The sequence below is a fragment of the Cherax quadricarinatus genome, chromosome 5 (genome assembly GCF_038502225.1).
Source record: "Cherax quadricarinatus isolate ZL_2023a chromosome 5, ASM3850222v1, whole genome shotgun sequence".
NCBI classification, from domain to species: Eukaryota; Metazoa; Arthropoda; class Malacostraca; order Decapoda; family Parastacidae; genus Cherax; species Cherax quadricarinatus.
This window is the reverse complement of record NC_091296.1, coordinates 1,484,018-1,498,861: the sequence shown is the minus strand read 5'-3', so window position 1 is coordinate 1,498,861 and position 14,844 is coordinate 1,484,018. Positions and strand designations below refer to the sequence as shown.

At 40.7% G+C, this 14,844-nt stretch overlaps 1 protein-coding gene across 1 annotated transcript in view; it reads left to right on the top strand.

The window, feature by feature from the left end:
* The first annotated feature begins 2,180 nt into the window (after positions 1 to 2,180).
* Positions 2,181 to 14,844, top strand: part of LOC128684968 (N-acetylated-alpha-linked acidic dipeptidase 2) — a 49,683-nt gene continuing 37,019 nt past the window's right edge. Inside the window, exons 1-4 of the mRNA XM_053771376.2 lie at positions 2,181 to 2,308; positions 5,446 to 5,570; positions 7,479 to 7,580; positions 9,040 to 9,196. Of these exons, the coding sequence (XP_053627351.2) occupies positions 5,446 to 5,570; positions 7,479 to 7,580; positions 9,040 to 9,196 (384 nt within the window). The 5' untranslated portion in view covers positions 2,181 to 2,308. The remainder of the gene's footprint in view (positions 2,309 to 5,445; positions 5,571 to 7,478; positions 7,581 to 9,039; positions 9,197 to 14,844) is intronic.

Below are 14,844 nucleotides of genomic sequence, written 5' to 3'. Positions count from 1 at the left end.
GAGGCCTGTTTTGTCACAACTGAACACTTGTTGGGGGTGGAATCCTTCATCCTCTACATACCCCTTGAATTCATGCACGAATTTTTCAGCTGCAGGTTTGTCTGAACTTGCAGCCTCGCCACGCCTTACAACACTGTGTATGCCACTACGCTTCTTAAATCTCTCAAACCAGCCTTTGCTGGCTTTAAATTCACTAACAGCAGCACTCGTTCCAGACACTTTATTCACGAAATCGGCAAGCAACTGCCTTGCCTTCTCGCAAATTATTCCCTCCAAAACACTATATCTCATCAACTGTTTCTCGTTCACCCACACCAACAACAACTTCTCCACATCTTCTATTGTTTGTGATCTCTGTTTCGTTAGCATATTCATCCCTTTCACAACTTTAGCTTCCTTGGTTTCTGCTTTATTTGCCAGGATGGAACATCCTGGAGAGCTCAGCTACAAGTACATCACTTTCATATTTTCCCACAAGTTCTTTCTTGAATTCTATCGTGTTTCTCACTTTCTTTACCGAAGGGCTGGCACCCTGAACTTTCTTTGGCCCCATGGAGGCTTATTTCAGTCACAATCAATAAACAAGCACCAAAATGAGCGAGAGACAGACGCAGACTGAGTGTGATACGTGTGAGGAAGTGACGTCGCCGACTGGGTGGACGCATCTCAAACACTCGATTTCCGAGCGGATGGTCGAAATCCGGGACGAAATTTTGCTGAAAAAAGTTCTCTAAATTCGAATTACTCGATTTCCGGAATGCTCGAAAACCGAGGGTCCACTGTAGTTGGTAAGGTGGCATTTAGATTATGTTGCCTCTGTTATGCGTCTCCATTATATAAAGTGGACATTAATGCGATGGAAAAAATGCAGAGAATAACTGCCAAGTTACCAGGAACTTCTTCAATGAGAAGAACTTGACTTATATGGGTCAGTAGGCCTATTGTCGTGTTCCTCCACTCCCTTATGAAGACCGAATGTGCACTCTGGGAAGGAGCAGCTCCCTACCTACCTGGAGTCTACCTGGAGGGTATTCCGGGGATCAACGCCCCCGCGGTCCGGTTCACGACCAGGCCTCCCGGTGGATCAGGGCCTGATCAACGAGGCTGTTACTACTGGCCGCACACAGTCCAAAATGCGAACCACGGCCCGGCTGATCCGGCACTGACTTTAGGTATCTGTCCAGCTCCCTCTTGAAGACAACCAGGGGTCTATTGGCAATGCCCCTTATGGCTGGTGGGAGGCTGTTGAACAGTCTTGGGCCCCGGATACTTATTATGTTTTAGTGTACTAATGGTGCCCCTACTTTTCACTGGGGTATGTTGTATCGCCTGCCAAGTCTTTTGCTTTCGTAGGGAGTGATTTCCGTGTGCAGATTAGGGACCAGTCCCTCCAGAATCTTTCAGAATCTTCCCTAGTACCATGTAGGTAGAGAGTGACGTGTGACACATGGTGACCTGAAGAATGCCATATTGGGATGAGGTCAGGTAGACGATGTGATCAACTGATCATGTGGCTCCTGTGTTGATAAGACAGATGTGCAACAATTAGGTATCTTTATTTCGAAACGTTTCGCCTACACAGTAGGCTTCTTCAGTCGAGTACAGAAGAGTTAGCAGAAACAGAAGAGATATGAAGACGAAGATTACAGATGGTCAGTCCCTGAGTCTTGTCAACCTGTCAGTATTGTATACCTTTTTCATATTCGACTCCTGTATTGTTGGGTGGGTGATGCTTTGCCTTTTTGAGTATCATGTATGCTAATGTTTATGAAATTTTGTACTTTCCAGTATTATAATCAAAGTCCATGGACCGAAACATTTTTCTAATAAATATCCTAGTGCTAATCATCTGTATTTTCTTCTATATAAGTATTGTCCTCGGCGGCAGAGCTTTTTAGCATGACTCGGGAAAACGTCATAACACAGTTGTAAACAAACCATGGCATGGATATAAACCTATGAATTTTATATGTACCAGTGATTTATCTTCGTTGAACACCTTGTGGCAATAAATTCAGAATTCTCTTATCTGCTCGCATGTGTCATTTCAAAAAAAATTGTGTGATTTTTTTTTCTTTTTGTATTACTGTGGAGAAAAATCTCATTTGTGGGAGGCTGGCCAGATGACAGTGGCAACTGGCAGCCCTTGGGTGACTAGCAACTAGTTTTCAGTGTTCTGCAAGACGTTTAAGAGGTTCGTTGTTGTGGCGGCTCTTCTCTACCCACCCTCGCCTCTCCATCTTAATCTTCATGGACACACACAAGTGACGGCTTCGTCTGAATTCTTGTACCACAGTTCGGATTAAAGGTAAATCTATAATTTTATTTTTTTATATGAGAGTTTGACTCTTCGGTTGAACTTTCCGAGTGAGGGAAGGAGGTCCTTGATGCTGGAAGAAATGGCTCTTGATGTCGGTGAAAAAGGGACTACGATGCCGATGAAAAGGTACCTCGGTGGCGGTGAAAAGGGGCTCTTGATGCCGGTGAAGGTCTCTTGATGCAAAAAATTGAAGCTACCCTTCCTTCACCATGATCACCCCTGCCATCACCCAGGCCTGGGTTCTGACACAGGTCACCTTGGTCACCCCTGTTTAATCTGCCATCACCTAGACCTGGGTTCTGACACAGGTCACACCAGCAAATAATCTAGAGAACAGTGAAGAGCTTAGCACAAAATATAATTCTATTGCTTGTAATATTAACTGGAACTGCGATAATAAGGATGATGCAGTTAATGTCCCAGATTATCGTTCTACAGATTATAATGGCATGCAGCGTTTGTTTACGGGGGTTACCTGCCTACTGAAGCTAATTATGCACATCTTATTTCACCGATAACCTATTTAGTTTCTTCCCATATTAACGTAGCATCCTAACTGCACCTCTCTTTTACTGTTTTGTACTCGACATAGTACTCTAACCTACGATAGTAAAACAGTATTGAAGTTAATGGCTTATGCCATTAACTCCAGTATTATGCCCAATCCTTCTCAAGAAGAATTAGCCACATGTACAACATCTGGGTATCTTTATTATAGACATAACGCCGTCCAGTGCCTTTATCAACAAGAAATCAGGGACATAATGTGAACGTAGAACCGTATACAGTATTATTATAATCAAGGGGGAAGCGCGAAACCCGGAGGATTATACAGCGCCTGGGGGGGATGTTTATCTGGAGTTTATCTGGAGAGAGTTCCGGAGGTCAACGCCCCCGCGGCCCGGTCTGTGACCAGGCCTCCTTAGGTCAGTGTCCCAGGATGCGACCCACACCAGTCGACTAACACCCAGGTACCCATTTTACTGATGGGGAACATAGACAACAGGTGGAAAGAAACACGTCCAATGTTTCTACTCTGGCTGGGAATCGAACCCAGGCCCTCACCGTGTGAAGCGAGAGCGTTAACCACCAGGCCACCAGAGCCCTGGTGGAAGGCATTCAGGCTTAACTCGGGGAACTGGAGCACAGATCCAATTCCCTAAATCAAGAGCCCCTCACCAACATCAAGGAACCTTCCTTGAGGGGAGAACAGTATACAAAAAAAAAAAATGGGGTTGACAGTCAGCCTCGGCTGAGGGGGTTGATTACCTCTTCTTTTGTGTATAGTTCAACTGTCTTCCAAGTATGTCCTCGAATTTGACGTCGAGACGTCAACAAATGAAGATGTCCAGATGTTGATCATGTGTCTTTAATTTTTTTCATCTTGTTGCTGTTGTGTACCATAAATGTACAACTTTTCACTCTTGTTAGAGAAAAGTCGAGTTCCCTTGAAACGTTTTGACCAGTTTACGGATAATGAAAAATAACAAAAAGGCACAGTACCGTGACTGGAGCAATACACAAATAACCCGCACATAGCAGGGAGGAGCTTATGACGACGTTTCGGTCCGACTTGGACCATTTACAAAGTCACATCAACTTTGTAAATGGTCCAAGACTGACCGAAACGCCGTAATCAGCTTCTGTCTTCCATGTGAGGGTTATTTGTGTAATGTAAAAGAAATGTGTCAGATTTTTAAGATCTATTTCCTCTCGATATTTACACAATACACTAATTACAATAGCAAATTATATACTATCAGCCACTAGAGACATGGTTATTAAACATTAGGATTGACTGAAACAAGTCCCCAGGTCTAGACCAAGTGTTTCCAAGGCTTCTTGTCCCATCAAGGGAGGCTCCTTGACGCAGGTGAAGGGCTCTTGATCTTGGGAATTGAACCTGAACACCTTCCACCCCCCCCCTACGTGCACTGTATAATCTTACGGGTTTAGCTCTTCCCATAATAATAATAATAATTATTATTAAGATCATTAATATAAGTATATGATAGAACTTACACAGACCATAGCTGACATCAGTTACGTGCTATATAGAAAGGCTTGGTTATGCAGAGTATTTCGGGCGAATTTAGGTTAAATGAAAGTCCCTCCATATTATTGCCCAGTTTGCCTGACGTTAATAGAGGCAAAAACTGTTAGAATCCTTAAAAATAGATATATCCAGAAGCCACAAATAACCTGCACACAGTCGGCCATTTTGGTCCGCCATGGGTCACTAAATAGTAGCAGTATTACACCTTATTATTCATTATAGAAGCCAGAATCTTCACTGAGGCATCTTTATTGATGAAACCTTTCACCTGAGCAGCAGGCTTCATCAGTCTAAAACAGAGGTGTTTACAATAGTGGAGAGGCAGCTGGGGGTGATCAGTCCCTAAGCCTATAAGAGATCAGATTCGATTCGAGAAAGAATTAATACTAAATTTCATGCTTATCATTAATGATAACCATAATTTTTAATTGGTGGAAGGGTAAGCCAGTGGAAAGTCTCGGTCAGATGACCAAAAGCTCCAGCTGCGGGTTATCATATGACTAAGACCCGCGTCGGGAAACACTTGTCCTGTTTCCTGACAAACTTGACCTAATCTTCAAGAAGGAGAAGGACAGGTCAAATTCCCTGCATCAAGAACCCATTCACCATCAAGAACCCCTTCACCATCAAGAACCCCTTCACCATCAAGAACCCCTTCACCATCAAGAACCCCTTCACCATCAAGAACCCCTTCAGTATCAAGAACCCCTTCACCATCAAGAACCCCTTCACTATCAAGAACCCCTTCACCATCAAGAACCCTTCACCATCAAGAACCCTTTCACCATCAATAACCCCTTCACCATCAAGAACCAATTCACCATCAAGAACCCCTTCACCATCAAGAACCCCTTCACCATCAAGAACCCCTTCACCATCAAGAACCCCTTCACTATCAGGAACCCCTTCACCATCATGAGCCCCCTCACCATCAAGCCCCCTGGTAATCAAGAGCACCTCACCATCAACAGTCCCTCATCAACAGCCCCTCACCATCAAGAGACCCCGTCACCATCATACATCTCACTCCAACGCTATAATTATTTTACGTTATTTTCTCTCCTGACAGATGGCTTCCCAAAACATGGTAGCGACAGTTGTGGCTGCGGCAGTCAGCCTCCTGGTTGGTGGCATCATAGGTCACCTTGGCACTGGCACTGACACCATCTCCAGCAGTGACAAGGAGAAGATCAGGTCAGTATAGGTTTGTAAGATCACTTCACCTAGGTATTCTATTGGAAGAATTAGACACATGACAACATCTGGGTATCTTTATCTGTAGACGTTTCGCCCTCCAGTGGCTTTATCAGTACAATACAAGGACATAATGTGAAGAAATATATACAAAAGATGAGGTAATCAGTCCCTCAGCATCATAGTCTTGTAGACTACATCGTAGTCTTAAGACTACAATGCTTCTCAACTCCAAGGCTGAGGGACTGATTACCTCATCTTTTGTATACAGTCCTACAGTCTTCACATTACGTCCTAATATTGTATTGATAAAGCCACTGGATGGCGAAACGTCTACAATACTGCACATGTGTCAAATTCTTCATCTTGTGGGTATCGCGTACCATACATGTACAAGTACTGTGTTTATTGTGTTTGTCTCCGAGTTAAGTTCCACACAACTGGCTGTGCACTCCAGTAGGATTAGCATAGAGGTGAAACTTAATGGACTGTGTCCCAGCATGAACAATTACCACGAAGCTTTAGCAAGAGTTATACAGGAGAAGGCTGTAGCATTATAGATTTGATTTACGCTGTACAACTCGTTAATTATTTGTGTACCACTGAGTCTTGGACCCCGATCATTACCTCTATAATGATAATGATTCTTATTTTTATCACCTATTCTCTATATACAGTATGCAATAAGATCACAATAAACAGGTGATATCACAATATGCGGATTAACCACTGAAAAAAAAAGTGAAATTCCAAGCGTTTTCGTGATTTCTCACATTATCGAGGAACTATGCATTATATACTTTCCTGTTACCATTTATCCGAATTATATACGCAAATGTGGAAAATACTGTATATATTTTCCAGAAATTCAGTATTTATATGTAAATAGATGGCCATACTGTATTTAATATTTATGTCATAGAAAACGGAAAGTCTGCGTCTGCGCAGACGAGACTCGCCATCTTGGTTTTGAATTTTGTATTAGAAACGCTGGTGAATGGGGAAGAATTTTTCGTGCTCTAGAGGTTAAAATTGTGCTGACACCTCTCAAATAGGAGGCGAAATTGGTGGATATGCATTCCTGCATAACTTGAGATATCAGACGACTGGACAAGACAGCTCCAGGAACCTCAGATAAGCTCTCTAGATTTGTGTGTAATTTTGGCCAGCATTATTTTCATAGATTTAGTTAGAGTGAGGTTTTCTGAGTATGATATACATTAATCTCCAGTCAAATTGGTGAGTGATATTAAGATATATTTTCCTTCTGTTATGTAATTGTGTATATATATAACCATTTATTATTTTTAATATACAGTCCACAAATTTATATATTTACCAGTATTACTGGTGTATGTATATTTCATTTAATTAATAGGTCCAGAGCAACTTGTGGTTATGACAGTGGTAGGTATCGAAGGGGGACATTTTTTGCGACCTAGGTGTCCCAAATTCCTACTTGTCTATGTAACATTGATAAATAATAATTATCTTTGTTATCATTTACTGTTATGTACATAATTAGTTACATTCAGATAAATGCAATTTTCCATAGCAAATATAAATGAATAACAAGTAATTGATTTAATGCACTCGCACATAGGAGAAAGGAGCTTACGACGGCGTTACGATCCGTCGTGGAGCATTTACAAAGTCACACTAACAAAGGAGAGAAGGAGGGAGTATATATACTGTGTAAATGGTCCAGGTCGGACCGACATGTCGTCGCAAGCTTCTCCTCTCTTATGTGTGGGTTATTTGTGTATTGTTCCAGTCACGGTATTGTGTCTTTTTGCTATTTAATTGATTTAAAATATGCCAAATCATTGTAAACACGAAAATTAATATCCAGTTTTTACATAAACAATACCACGCCCTTAACACACTAACATTTTATTGTATATTCAGCATAATGGAGAAGCTGGTGGCAGACAAGTGGGAATCTGAGGAGCATCTTAACCACAAAATAATTGATATGATCAACACGGACAACCTCAGAAATAATCTCATGTAAGTATACAAAGATAACCCGTGTCAGGTTTATGAAGTATTCTGTTCTCACACCCTGCTTGAGGCTGGGCTTTCCTGGGGACTGCTGGATCAGCCTAGTGAGGCTAGGATTTCCTGGGGACTGCTGGATCAGCCTCGTGAGGCTAGGCTTTCCCAGGGACTGCTGGATCAGTCTCGTGAGGCTAGGCTTTCCCAGGGACTGCTGGATCAGTCTCATGAGGCTAGGCTTTCCCGGGGACTGCTAGATCAGCCTCATGAGGCTAGGCTTTCCCAGGGACTGCTAGATCAGTCTCATGAGGCTAGACTTTCCCGGGGACTGCTGGATCAGTCTCATGAGGTTAGACTTTCTTGGGGACTGCTGGATCAGCCAGGCAATTTTTACACTGATGGCATACAATACCGACACGTTGAACAAGACATGTACAACACCACAAGTGCGGTATTCATCTGCCAGACCCAGAATCATCACAGTCTGGCTCCAGGTGCCCTCTCACCTGGAAGGTTGAAAGTAGCATAATGTTGTGGCTGATAAAGGTAAAAGCAGATGGGTTTACATAAAAAAAAACACATGAAATGAGAAACGCTGCAGCAGGTCTATTGACCCATACTAGTCAAGTCCTTCTCAAACCCATTATATTTTCTCAACCATAGGCGGTGGGTTGATGAACATCTCTCTAACACAGGTCAACAATTTTTTTCTATTGTATTTACAATATATCAGAATCTCTTGGTTATTCAGCCCTTTAAGTACAGTCACTGTCTCAAATAACATATAATATTTCTCAGTACCGACTTCCTAATGTCGTAACCGTTTCACTTATTACATAAGTCACAATTACAATGTAAGTCAAACAATTTAAAAAAAATCACATAATGAAACGTTCCATATCATCTGTCAGGAGCGTGGGCAAATTTAGACAAAAAGGAAAATATCCCTACCATTTATGCCGAAAGAGCTGCTTGGCTCATAGGTAAGCTCCCTGCAGTGGCAGTGATATCAGTCTCAGAATAGGCCTACCCTACCCCTGGGCACACAGGTTAATAGGCCTACTGTAGTGTTGTTTCATGTAAAATCAGCATCAAATGATGTTATTTTAAATTTTAAAGGGATAGAGAGGTGAGCCAGCAGAAGGCCTCAGTCGCATCACAAAAGCCTCCAGTCACAGGTCATCATGAATAAGACTGTCAACAAGAGGCATTTCAATGTTTCCTGACGAATCATACCTAACCTAACCTAACCTAACCTAACCTAACCTAACCTAACCTAACCTAACCTAACCTAACCTAACCTAACCTAACCTGTATTAAAACAAGCTTTAGTTAAGAACATTTATACTGTCAAAGACAGTAATATACTAGACAGTAATATACTAGATGCTTCTGGCGTAAAACAATAATGCATTAAGTAGATTTGATCTAGTTAAGGCAGCATTCATGATAAGTGTTTTGCATGATACAGGGAACTGGCCAAGCTTCCACACCTGGCCGGGACAGAGAGAGATCACCAGCTGGCCCATATGATACGTGATCGGTTCCTGGAGGCTGGCTTTGATACCGCTGACCTTGTTCCTTATGATGTCCTCCTTTCCCGACCCAACCGTACCAACCCTAACCTGGTAAGTACCCACCTCCCTCCCTTCCTCAACCACACTACAGCACTCAGTCTTCTTTTGCAGACGATATCAGAATTTGCATGAAAGTGTCATCCATTGGGAATACTTTAAATCTTCAAGAGGATATAAACGAAGTCTTCCAGTGGGCCACAGAAAACAGTACGAAGTTCAGTGAGGAGAAATTTCAGTCACTCCGTCACGAAAAACTTGAGGAAATATAAACTATAATGGAGTATAAAACAAATTCTAACCACTCAATAGATTGAAAAACTAATGTGAAGGACCTGTGAGTGTTAATGTCAAAGGCTTTCAGCTTCAAGGCCATTGATATAAATTACAAACAACAACGGGCCCAAGATTGATCCCTGTGGAACACCACTTGTTACAGATCCCCACTCGGATTTAACCCCATTTAAGCACACTCTCTGCTTTCTGTTCGTGAGCCATGACTCGATCTATGACAGCACTTTTCCCCCAGTGCCATGAGCTTCCACTTTCTTTAACAGTCTCTGGTGTGGTACTCTATCAAAAGCCTTACTAAAATCTAAATAAACAATATCGAATTCTTTATCATGATTAACGGCCTCAAAAGCTTTACTCAAGAAAGTTAATAAATTAGTTAGACAAGAATGACCCCTCGTGAATCCATGCTGAGTATCATTAATCAAATTATGCTTATCCAGATGGCTTCTTATAATATCAGCTATAATTGACTCTAGTAATTTGCCTACAATTAAGGTCAGGCTTATTGGGCGGTAATTCGATGGTAACGACTTGTCCCCTGTTTTAAAAATAGGAATTACACTAGCCATCTTCCACATACCAGACGCTACACCTGTTTGAAGAGAAATATTAAAAATATTAGTCATTGGTTCACAAAGTTCCATTTTACACTCTTTAAGAACCCTTGAAAAAAGTTCATCAGGGCCCGGGGATTTATTTTGCTTCAGTTAGTCTATCTGTTTGATAACCATTTCGCTAGTGACTGTGATACTGCATAATTTATCGTCTTCAGGCCCATTATAAAAATTAGCAGTCTCAGATTTTCGCTTAGCAGATTACAATGGGCTTAGAGAATACTTATCATCTGTTGACTGGGGTAACAAAGAGAGTTATCAACAAAACAGTTTTCCGAACACTATATATGCTGCCCAAAGAACATTTATCCCATATAAAGAAATTAGATCAAATAGAAATGACCCAAAATGGATGAATAATAGGCTCAAATATCTTTTAGGGCAGAAGAAAGGAATTTATAGGCGTATCAAAAGAGGTGAGAGTCATCTTATGAATCAGTATATAGACATTAAGAGGGACGTTAAAAAGGGGATAAGAAAAGCTAAACGGGACTATGAAATTAAAGTTGCTAGGGATTCCAAATCTAACCCAAAAAGTTTTTTCCAGGTGTATAGAACAAAAGTTAGAGATAAGATAGGCCCCCTTAAAAATAACTATGGGCATCTTGGAAATATAAACACATATGCAGTATAATGTGATCCTTTATTGACAACGTTTCGCCCACATAGTGGGCTTTATCAAGTCACAAACAGATTTACCTGAGTGGAAGGTACGTGAGTATTTATAGGATGAAGTCAGGTTGAGAATGCGGCATGTGACAATCTACCGAGTAGGGTTATAGAGTCTAATACCTTGGGTAGCTTGGAAGAGAGATTGAATAAGTACATGCAGTGTTCCTCCATTCTTATGTTCTTATGTGGGATAGCGATGAAGAACTTTCTTGGCGAGTGGTTCAGCTATGTTATAGAAGCCGTTGTTCTGGTTGAAGTTGTTGGATATACAGATAAGCGGTATTGAGTGTTGTCTTCTCTGGCGATAAGTCTTGAGTTTCTGTAGTTGATTAAATGGTTGTGTGAATTTTGGTGTTGAACACAGGCATTCCTTGGATCGTCAGATCTGCCTGCGTATTGGTGTTCTGAAATACGTGTTTGGAGGTCTCTTGACGTTTTGCCCACGTATAATTTGCTGCAGTCATTACAAGGCATTATGCATACCCAAGCAGAGGATGGAAGCTTGTTCTTGATGGTCATGGTTGAGGAGGTAGATACTTGGAATGAGGTATTGGAAAAGATGTTGGAAACGTGTTTGGCAATGGAGTTGGTGGGGAGGACTATGTATCTCTTCTTGGCAGTGTCTTCTCTGGGTGTGTTGAAGATGTTTAATGCCCGTCGTCTGCAGTCTCTGATGAAGTGACGAGGATAGTGAAATTTGGAAAATATTTGTTCACTTATAGTGCATTCTTCCTCAAGGAACTCACTGCTGCAGATTCTGAGTGCGTGCAGGAAAAAGCCAATAATTACACCACGTTTATTCTCCACCTGACCCAGCATTCTCAACCTGACTTCATCCTATAAATACTCACGTATCTTCCACCCAGGAAGGTTGTCAATAAAGGATTACATTATACTGCATATGTGCTTATATTTCCATTGTGTCGGTATTTTATACCATCTATTTCCATATGGGCATCTTACTGACAAAGAGAATGAAATGTGCTCTAATTTTAATAATTATTTTCCCTCGGTTTTCACTCAGGAAGACACTGATAATATCCCAACAATTAGGTTTTTAGTGGGCCTGAAGAAGATAAATTATGTAATATCACAGCTCTAGCGAAATGGTTATCAAACAGATAGGCAGTTTGAAGCAAAATAAATCGTCCGGTACTGATAAGTTTTTTCAAGGGTTCTTAGGAATGCAAAATGGAACTCTGTGGACCTTTAACTAATATTTTTAATTTATTTCTTCTAACACGTGTCGTGTCTGATATGTGGAAGATGGCTAGTGTAATTCCTATTTTTAAAGCAGTAGACGAAGTCGTTACCGTCAAATTACCGCCCAATAAGCCTGACCTCAATTGTGGGGAAATTACTAGAGTCAATTATAACTGATAATATAAGAAGCCATCTCGATAAGCATAATTTGATTAATGAATCTCAGCATGGATTCACGAGGGGCCGTTCCTGCCTAATTTACTTTCTTCAGTAAAGCTTTTGAGGCCGTTGATCATGATAAAGAATTTGATATTGTTTATTTAGATTTTAGTACCACATCAGAGACTTAAAGAAAGTGGCTGCTCATGGCATTGGGGGGAAAAATGCTGTCATGGATCGAGTCATGGTTCACCAAAAGGAAGCCGAGAGTGTTCATAAATGGGGTTAAATCTGAGTGGGGATCTGTAACAAGTGCCGTACCACAGGGATCGGTTTTAGGCCCGTTGTTGTTTATAATACATATAAATGACCTTGACGAGGGAATTACTAGTGATATAAGCAGATTCGCTGATGATACGAAGATAGGTAGGATAATTGATTCAGACGTTGATGTCTCGGAACCTCAGGAGGATTTAGACAAACTCAATTCATGGTCAGAAAAGTGGCAGGTGCAGTTCAATGTAGATAAATGTAAAGTTCTAAAGCTCGGAAATGTTCATAACTCTAGCACCTACCAGCTTAATAATGTTGAACTTAGCCGTATAGAATGCAAAAGGGATTTGTGGGTTATGGTGAGCAGCAACCTTAAACCAAGACAACAATGCCTAAGCGTGCATAATAAGGCAAATAGATTACTGGGATTTATATCAAGAAGTGTAAGCAACAGAAGTCCAGCAGTTATACTACAGCTTTATACATCATTAGTAAGGCCTCACCTAGATTATGCAGCTCAGTTCTGGTCTCCATATTACAGAATGGATATAAATTCGTTAGAAAACATTCAGCGTAGGATGACTAAATTAATTCATTGCATTAGAAATCTTCCTTATGAAGAAAGATTGAAGACACTTAAGTTACATTCACTTGTTAGACGAAGAATGAGGGGAGACCTGATCGAAGTGTATAAGTGGAAGATAGGTATTAATAAAGGGGATATTAATAAGGTCTTGAGGATATCTCTCCAAGAGAGAACCCGCAGTAATGGATTCAAATTAGACAAGTTTAGATTTAGAAAGGAAGGATACAGGAAAGTACTGGTTTGGAAATAGGGTAGTTGATGTGTGGAACGGTCTGCCTAGTAGCATTATTGAGGCTAAAAGTTTGGGTAGTTTCAAATTTAGGCTGGATAAATACATGAGTGAGAGGGGTTGGATTTGAGTGGGACTTGTACATGAGTTAATAGAATTATCAAGATTTATTGCTGGGGAAGAATTGAAAATTGGATTGTGCAAATATTCTATTAGTGGGATGGATTGTGAAGGACCTGTGTAGTATGGACCAACAGGCCTGCTGCAGTGTTCCTCCTTTCATATATTGTCAGTGTCTTCCTGAGTGAAAACCGGGAGAAAATAATTGTTAAAAATAGAGCACATTTCATTCTCCTTGTCAGTAAGATGCCCGAAGTTATTTTTAAGGGGACCTATCTTATCTCTAACATTTGTTCTATACACCTGGAAAAAACTTTTTGGGTTAGTTTTGGAATCCCTAGCAACTTTAATTTCATAGTCCCGTTTAGCTTTTTTTTATCCTCTTTTTAACGTCCCTCTTGATGTCAATATACTGATTCATAAGATGACCCTCATCTCTTTTGATGTGCCTATAAATTCCTTTTTTTCTGCCGTAAAAGATATTTGAGCCTATTATTCATCCATTTTGGGTCATTTCTATTTGATCTAGTTTCTTTATACGGGATAAATATCTTTTGGGCAGCATATACTGTGTTAAGAAAGCTGTCATACTGATAGCTCTCTTTGTTACCCCAGTCCATAGATGATAAGTGTTCTCTAAGCCCATTGTAATCTGCTAAGCAAAAATCTGGGACCATTATTGAATTATCTCTACTGTCATACTTCCATTCAATGCTAGAGGTAATTGATTTGTGATCGCTTGTGCCGAGTTCCTCTGTAATTTCTAAATTATTAACAAAGGTTTCCTTGTTTGCCAGAACCAAGTCAAGCAGGTTATTTCCCCTTGCTGGTTCTGTGACAAACTGCCTCAGAAAACACTCCTGAAATGCTTCTCAGAAGTCGTTAGATTCTAAATTCCCAGTCAAGAAATTTCAATCAATCTGACTAAAGTTGAGGTCCCCTAGAATTACTACATCATTGTGCCTTAACGATTTCCTCCCATAGTCTCCCTTGGTCCCTATCTAAGTTTGGGGGACTGTATATCACTCCTAGAATCAATTTTTCATGTCCCTCTGAAAATTCTATCCAAACAGACACTGTATGTGTTACTTCAGACTTAATACCCGTTTTAATGCAACAGTTCAAGCGATCTCGAACATACAGTGCCACCTCTTCCCGATACTTCTATATACTTAGAACAATTTAAAACCCTGAATGTGACATTCCGCAGGCATGTCCCGACTTTTCGAATTAAACTATGTCTCAGTGACGGCAAATACATCAATGTTACCTGCACTAGCAACTAATCCCAACTCGTCCATCTTATTCCTAGCACTACGGGTATTAGCATAATATACATTAAAGACTGATGATAAATTAGACACATGTGCAACTCTTGGGTATCTTTATTGATATCAATAAAGATACCCAAGAGTTGCACATGTGTCTAATTTATCAACATGTCGGTTCTCTGAACCATCCATCTTCAAATATTAAAGACTCTCCTTTCTCTTTACCCTTCCTACTCATTTCTGTTTTTCCACTAAACCTATTATTGTCCTTGTCACCTAGT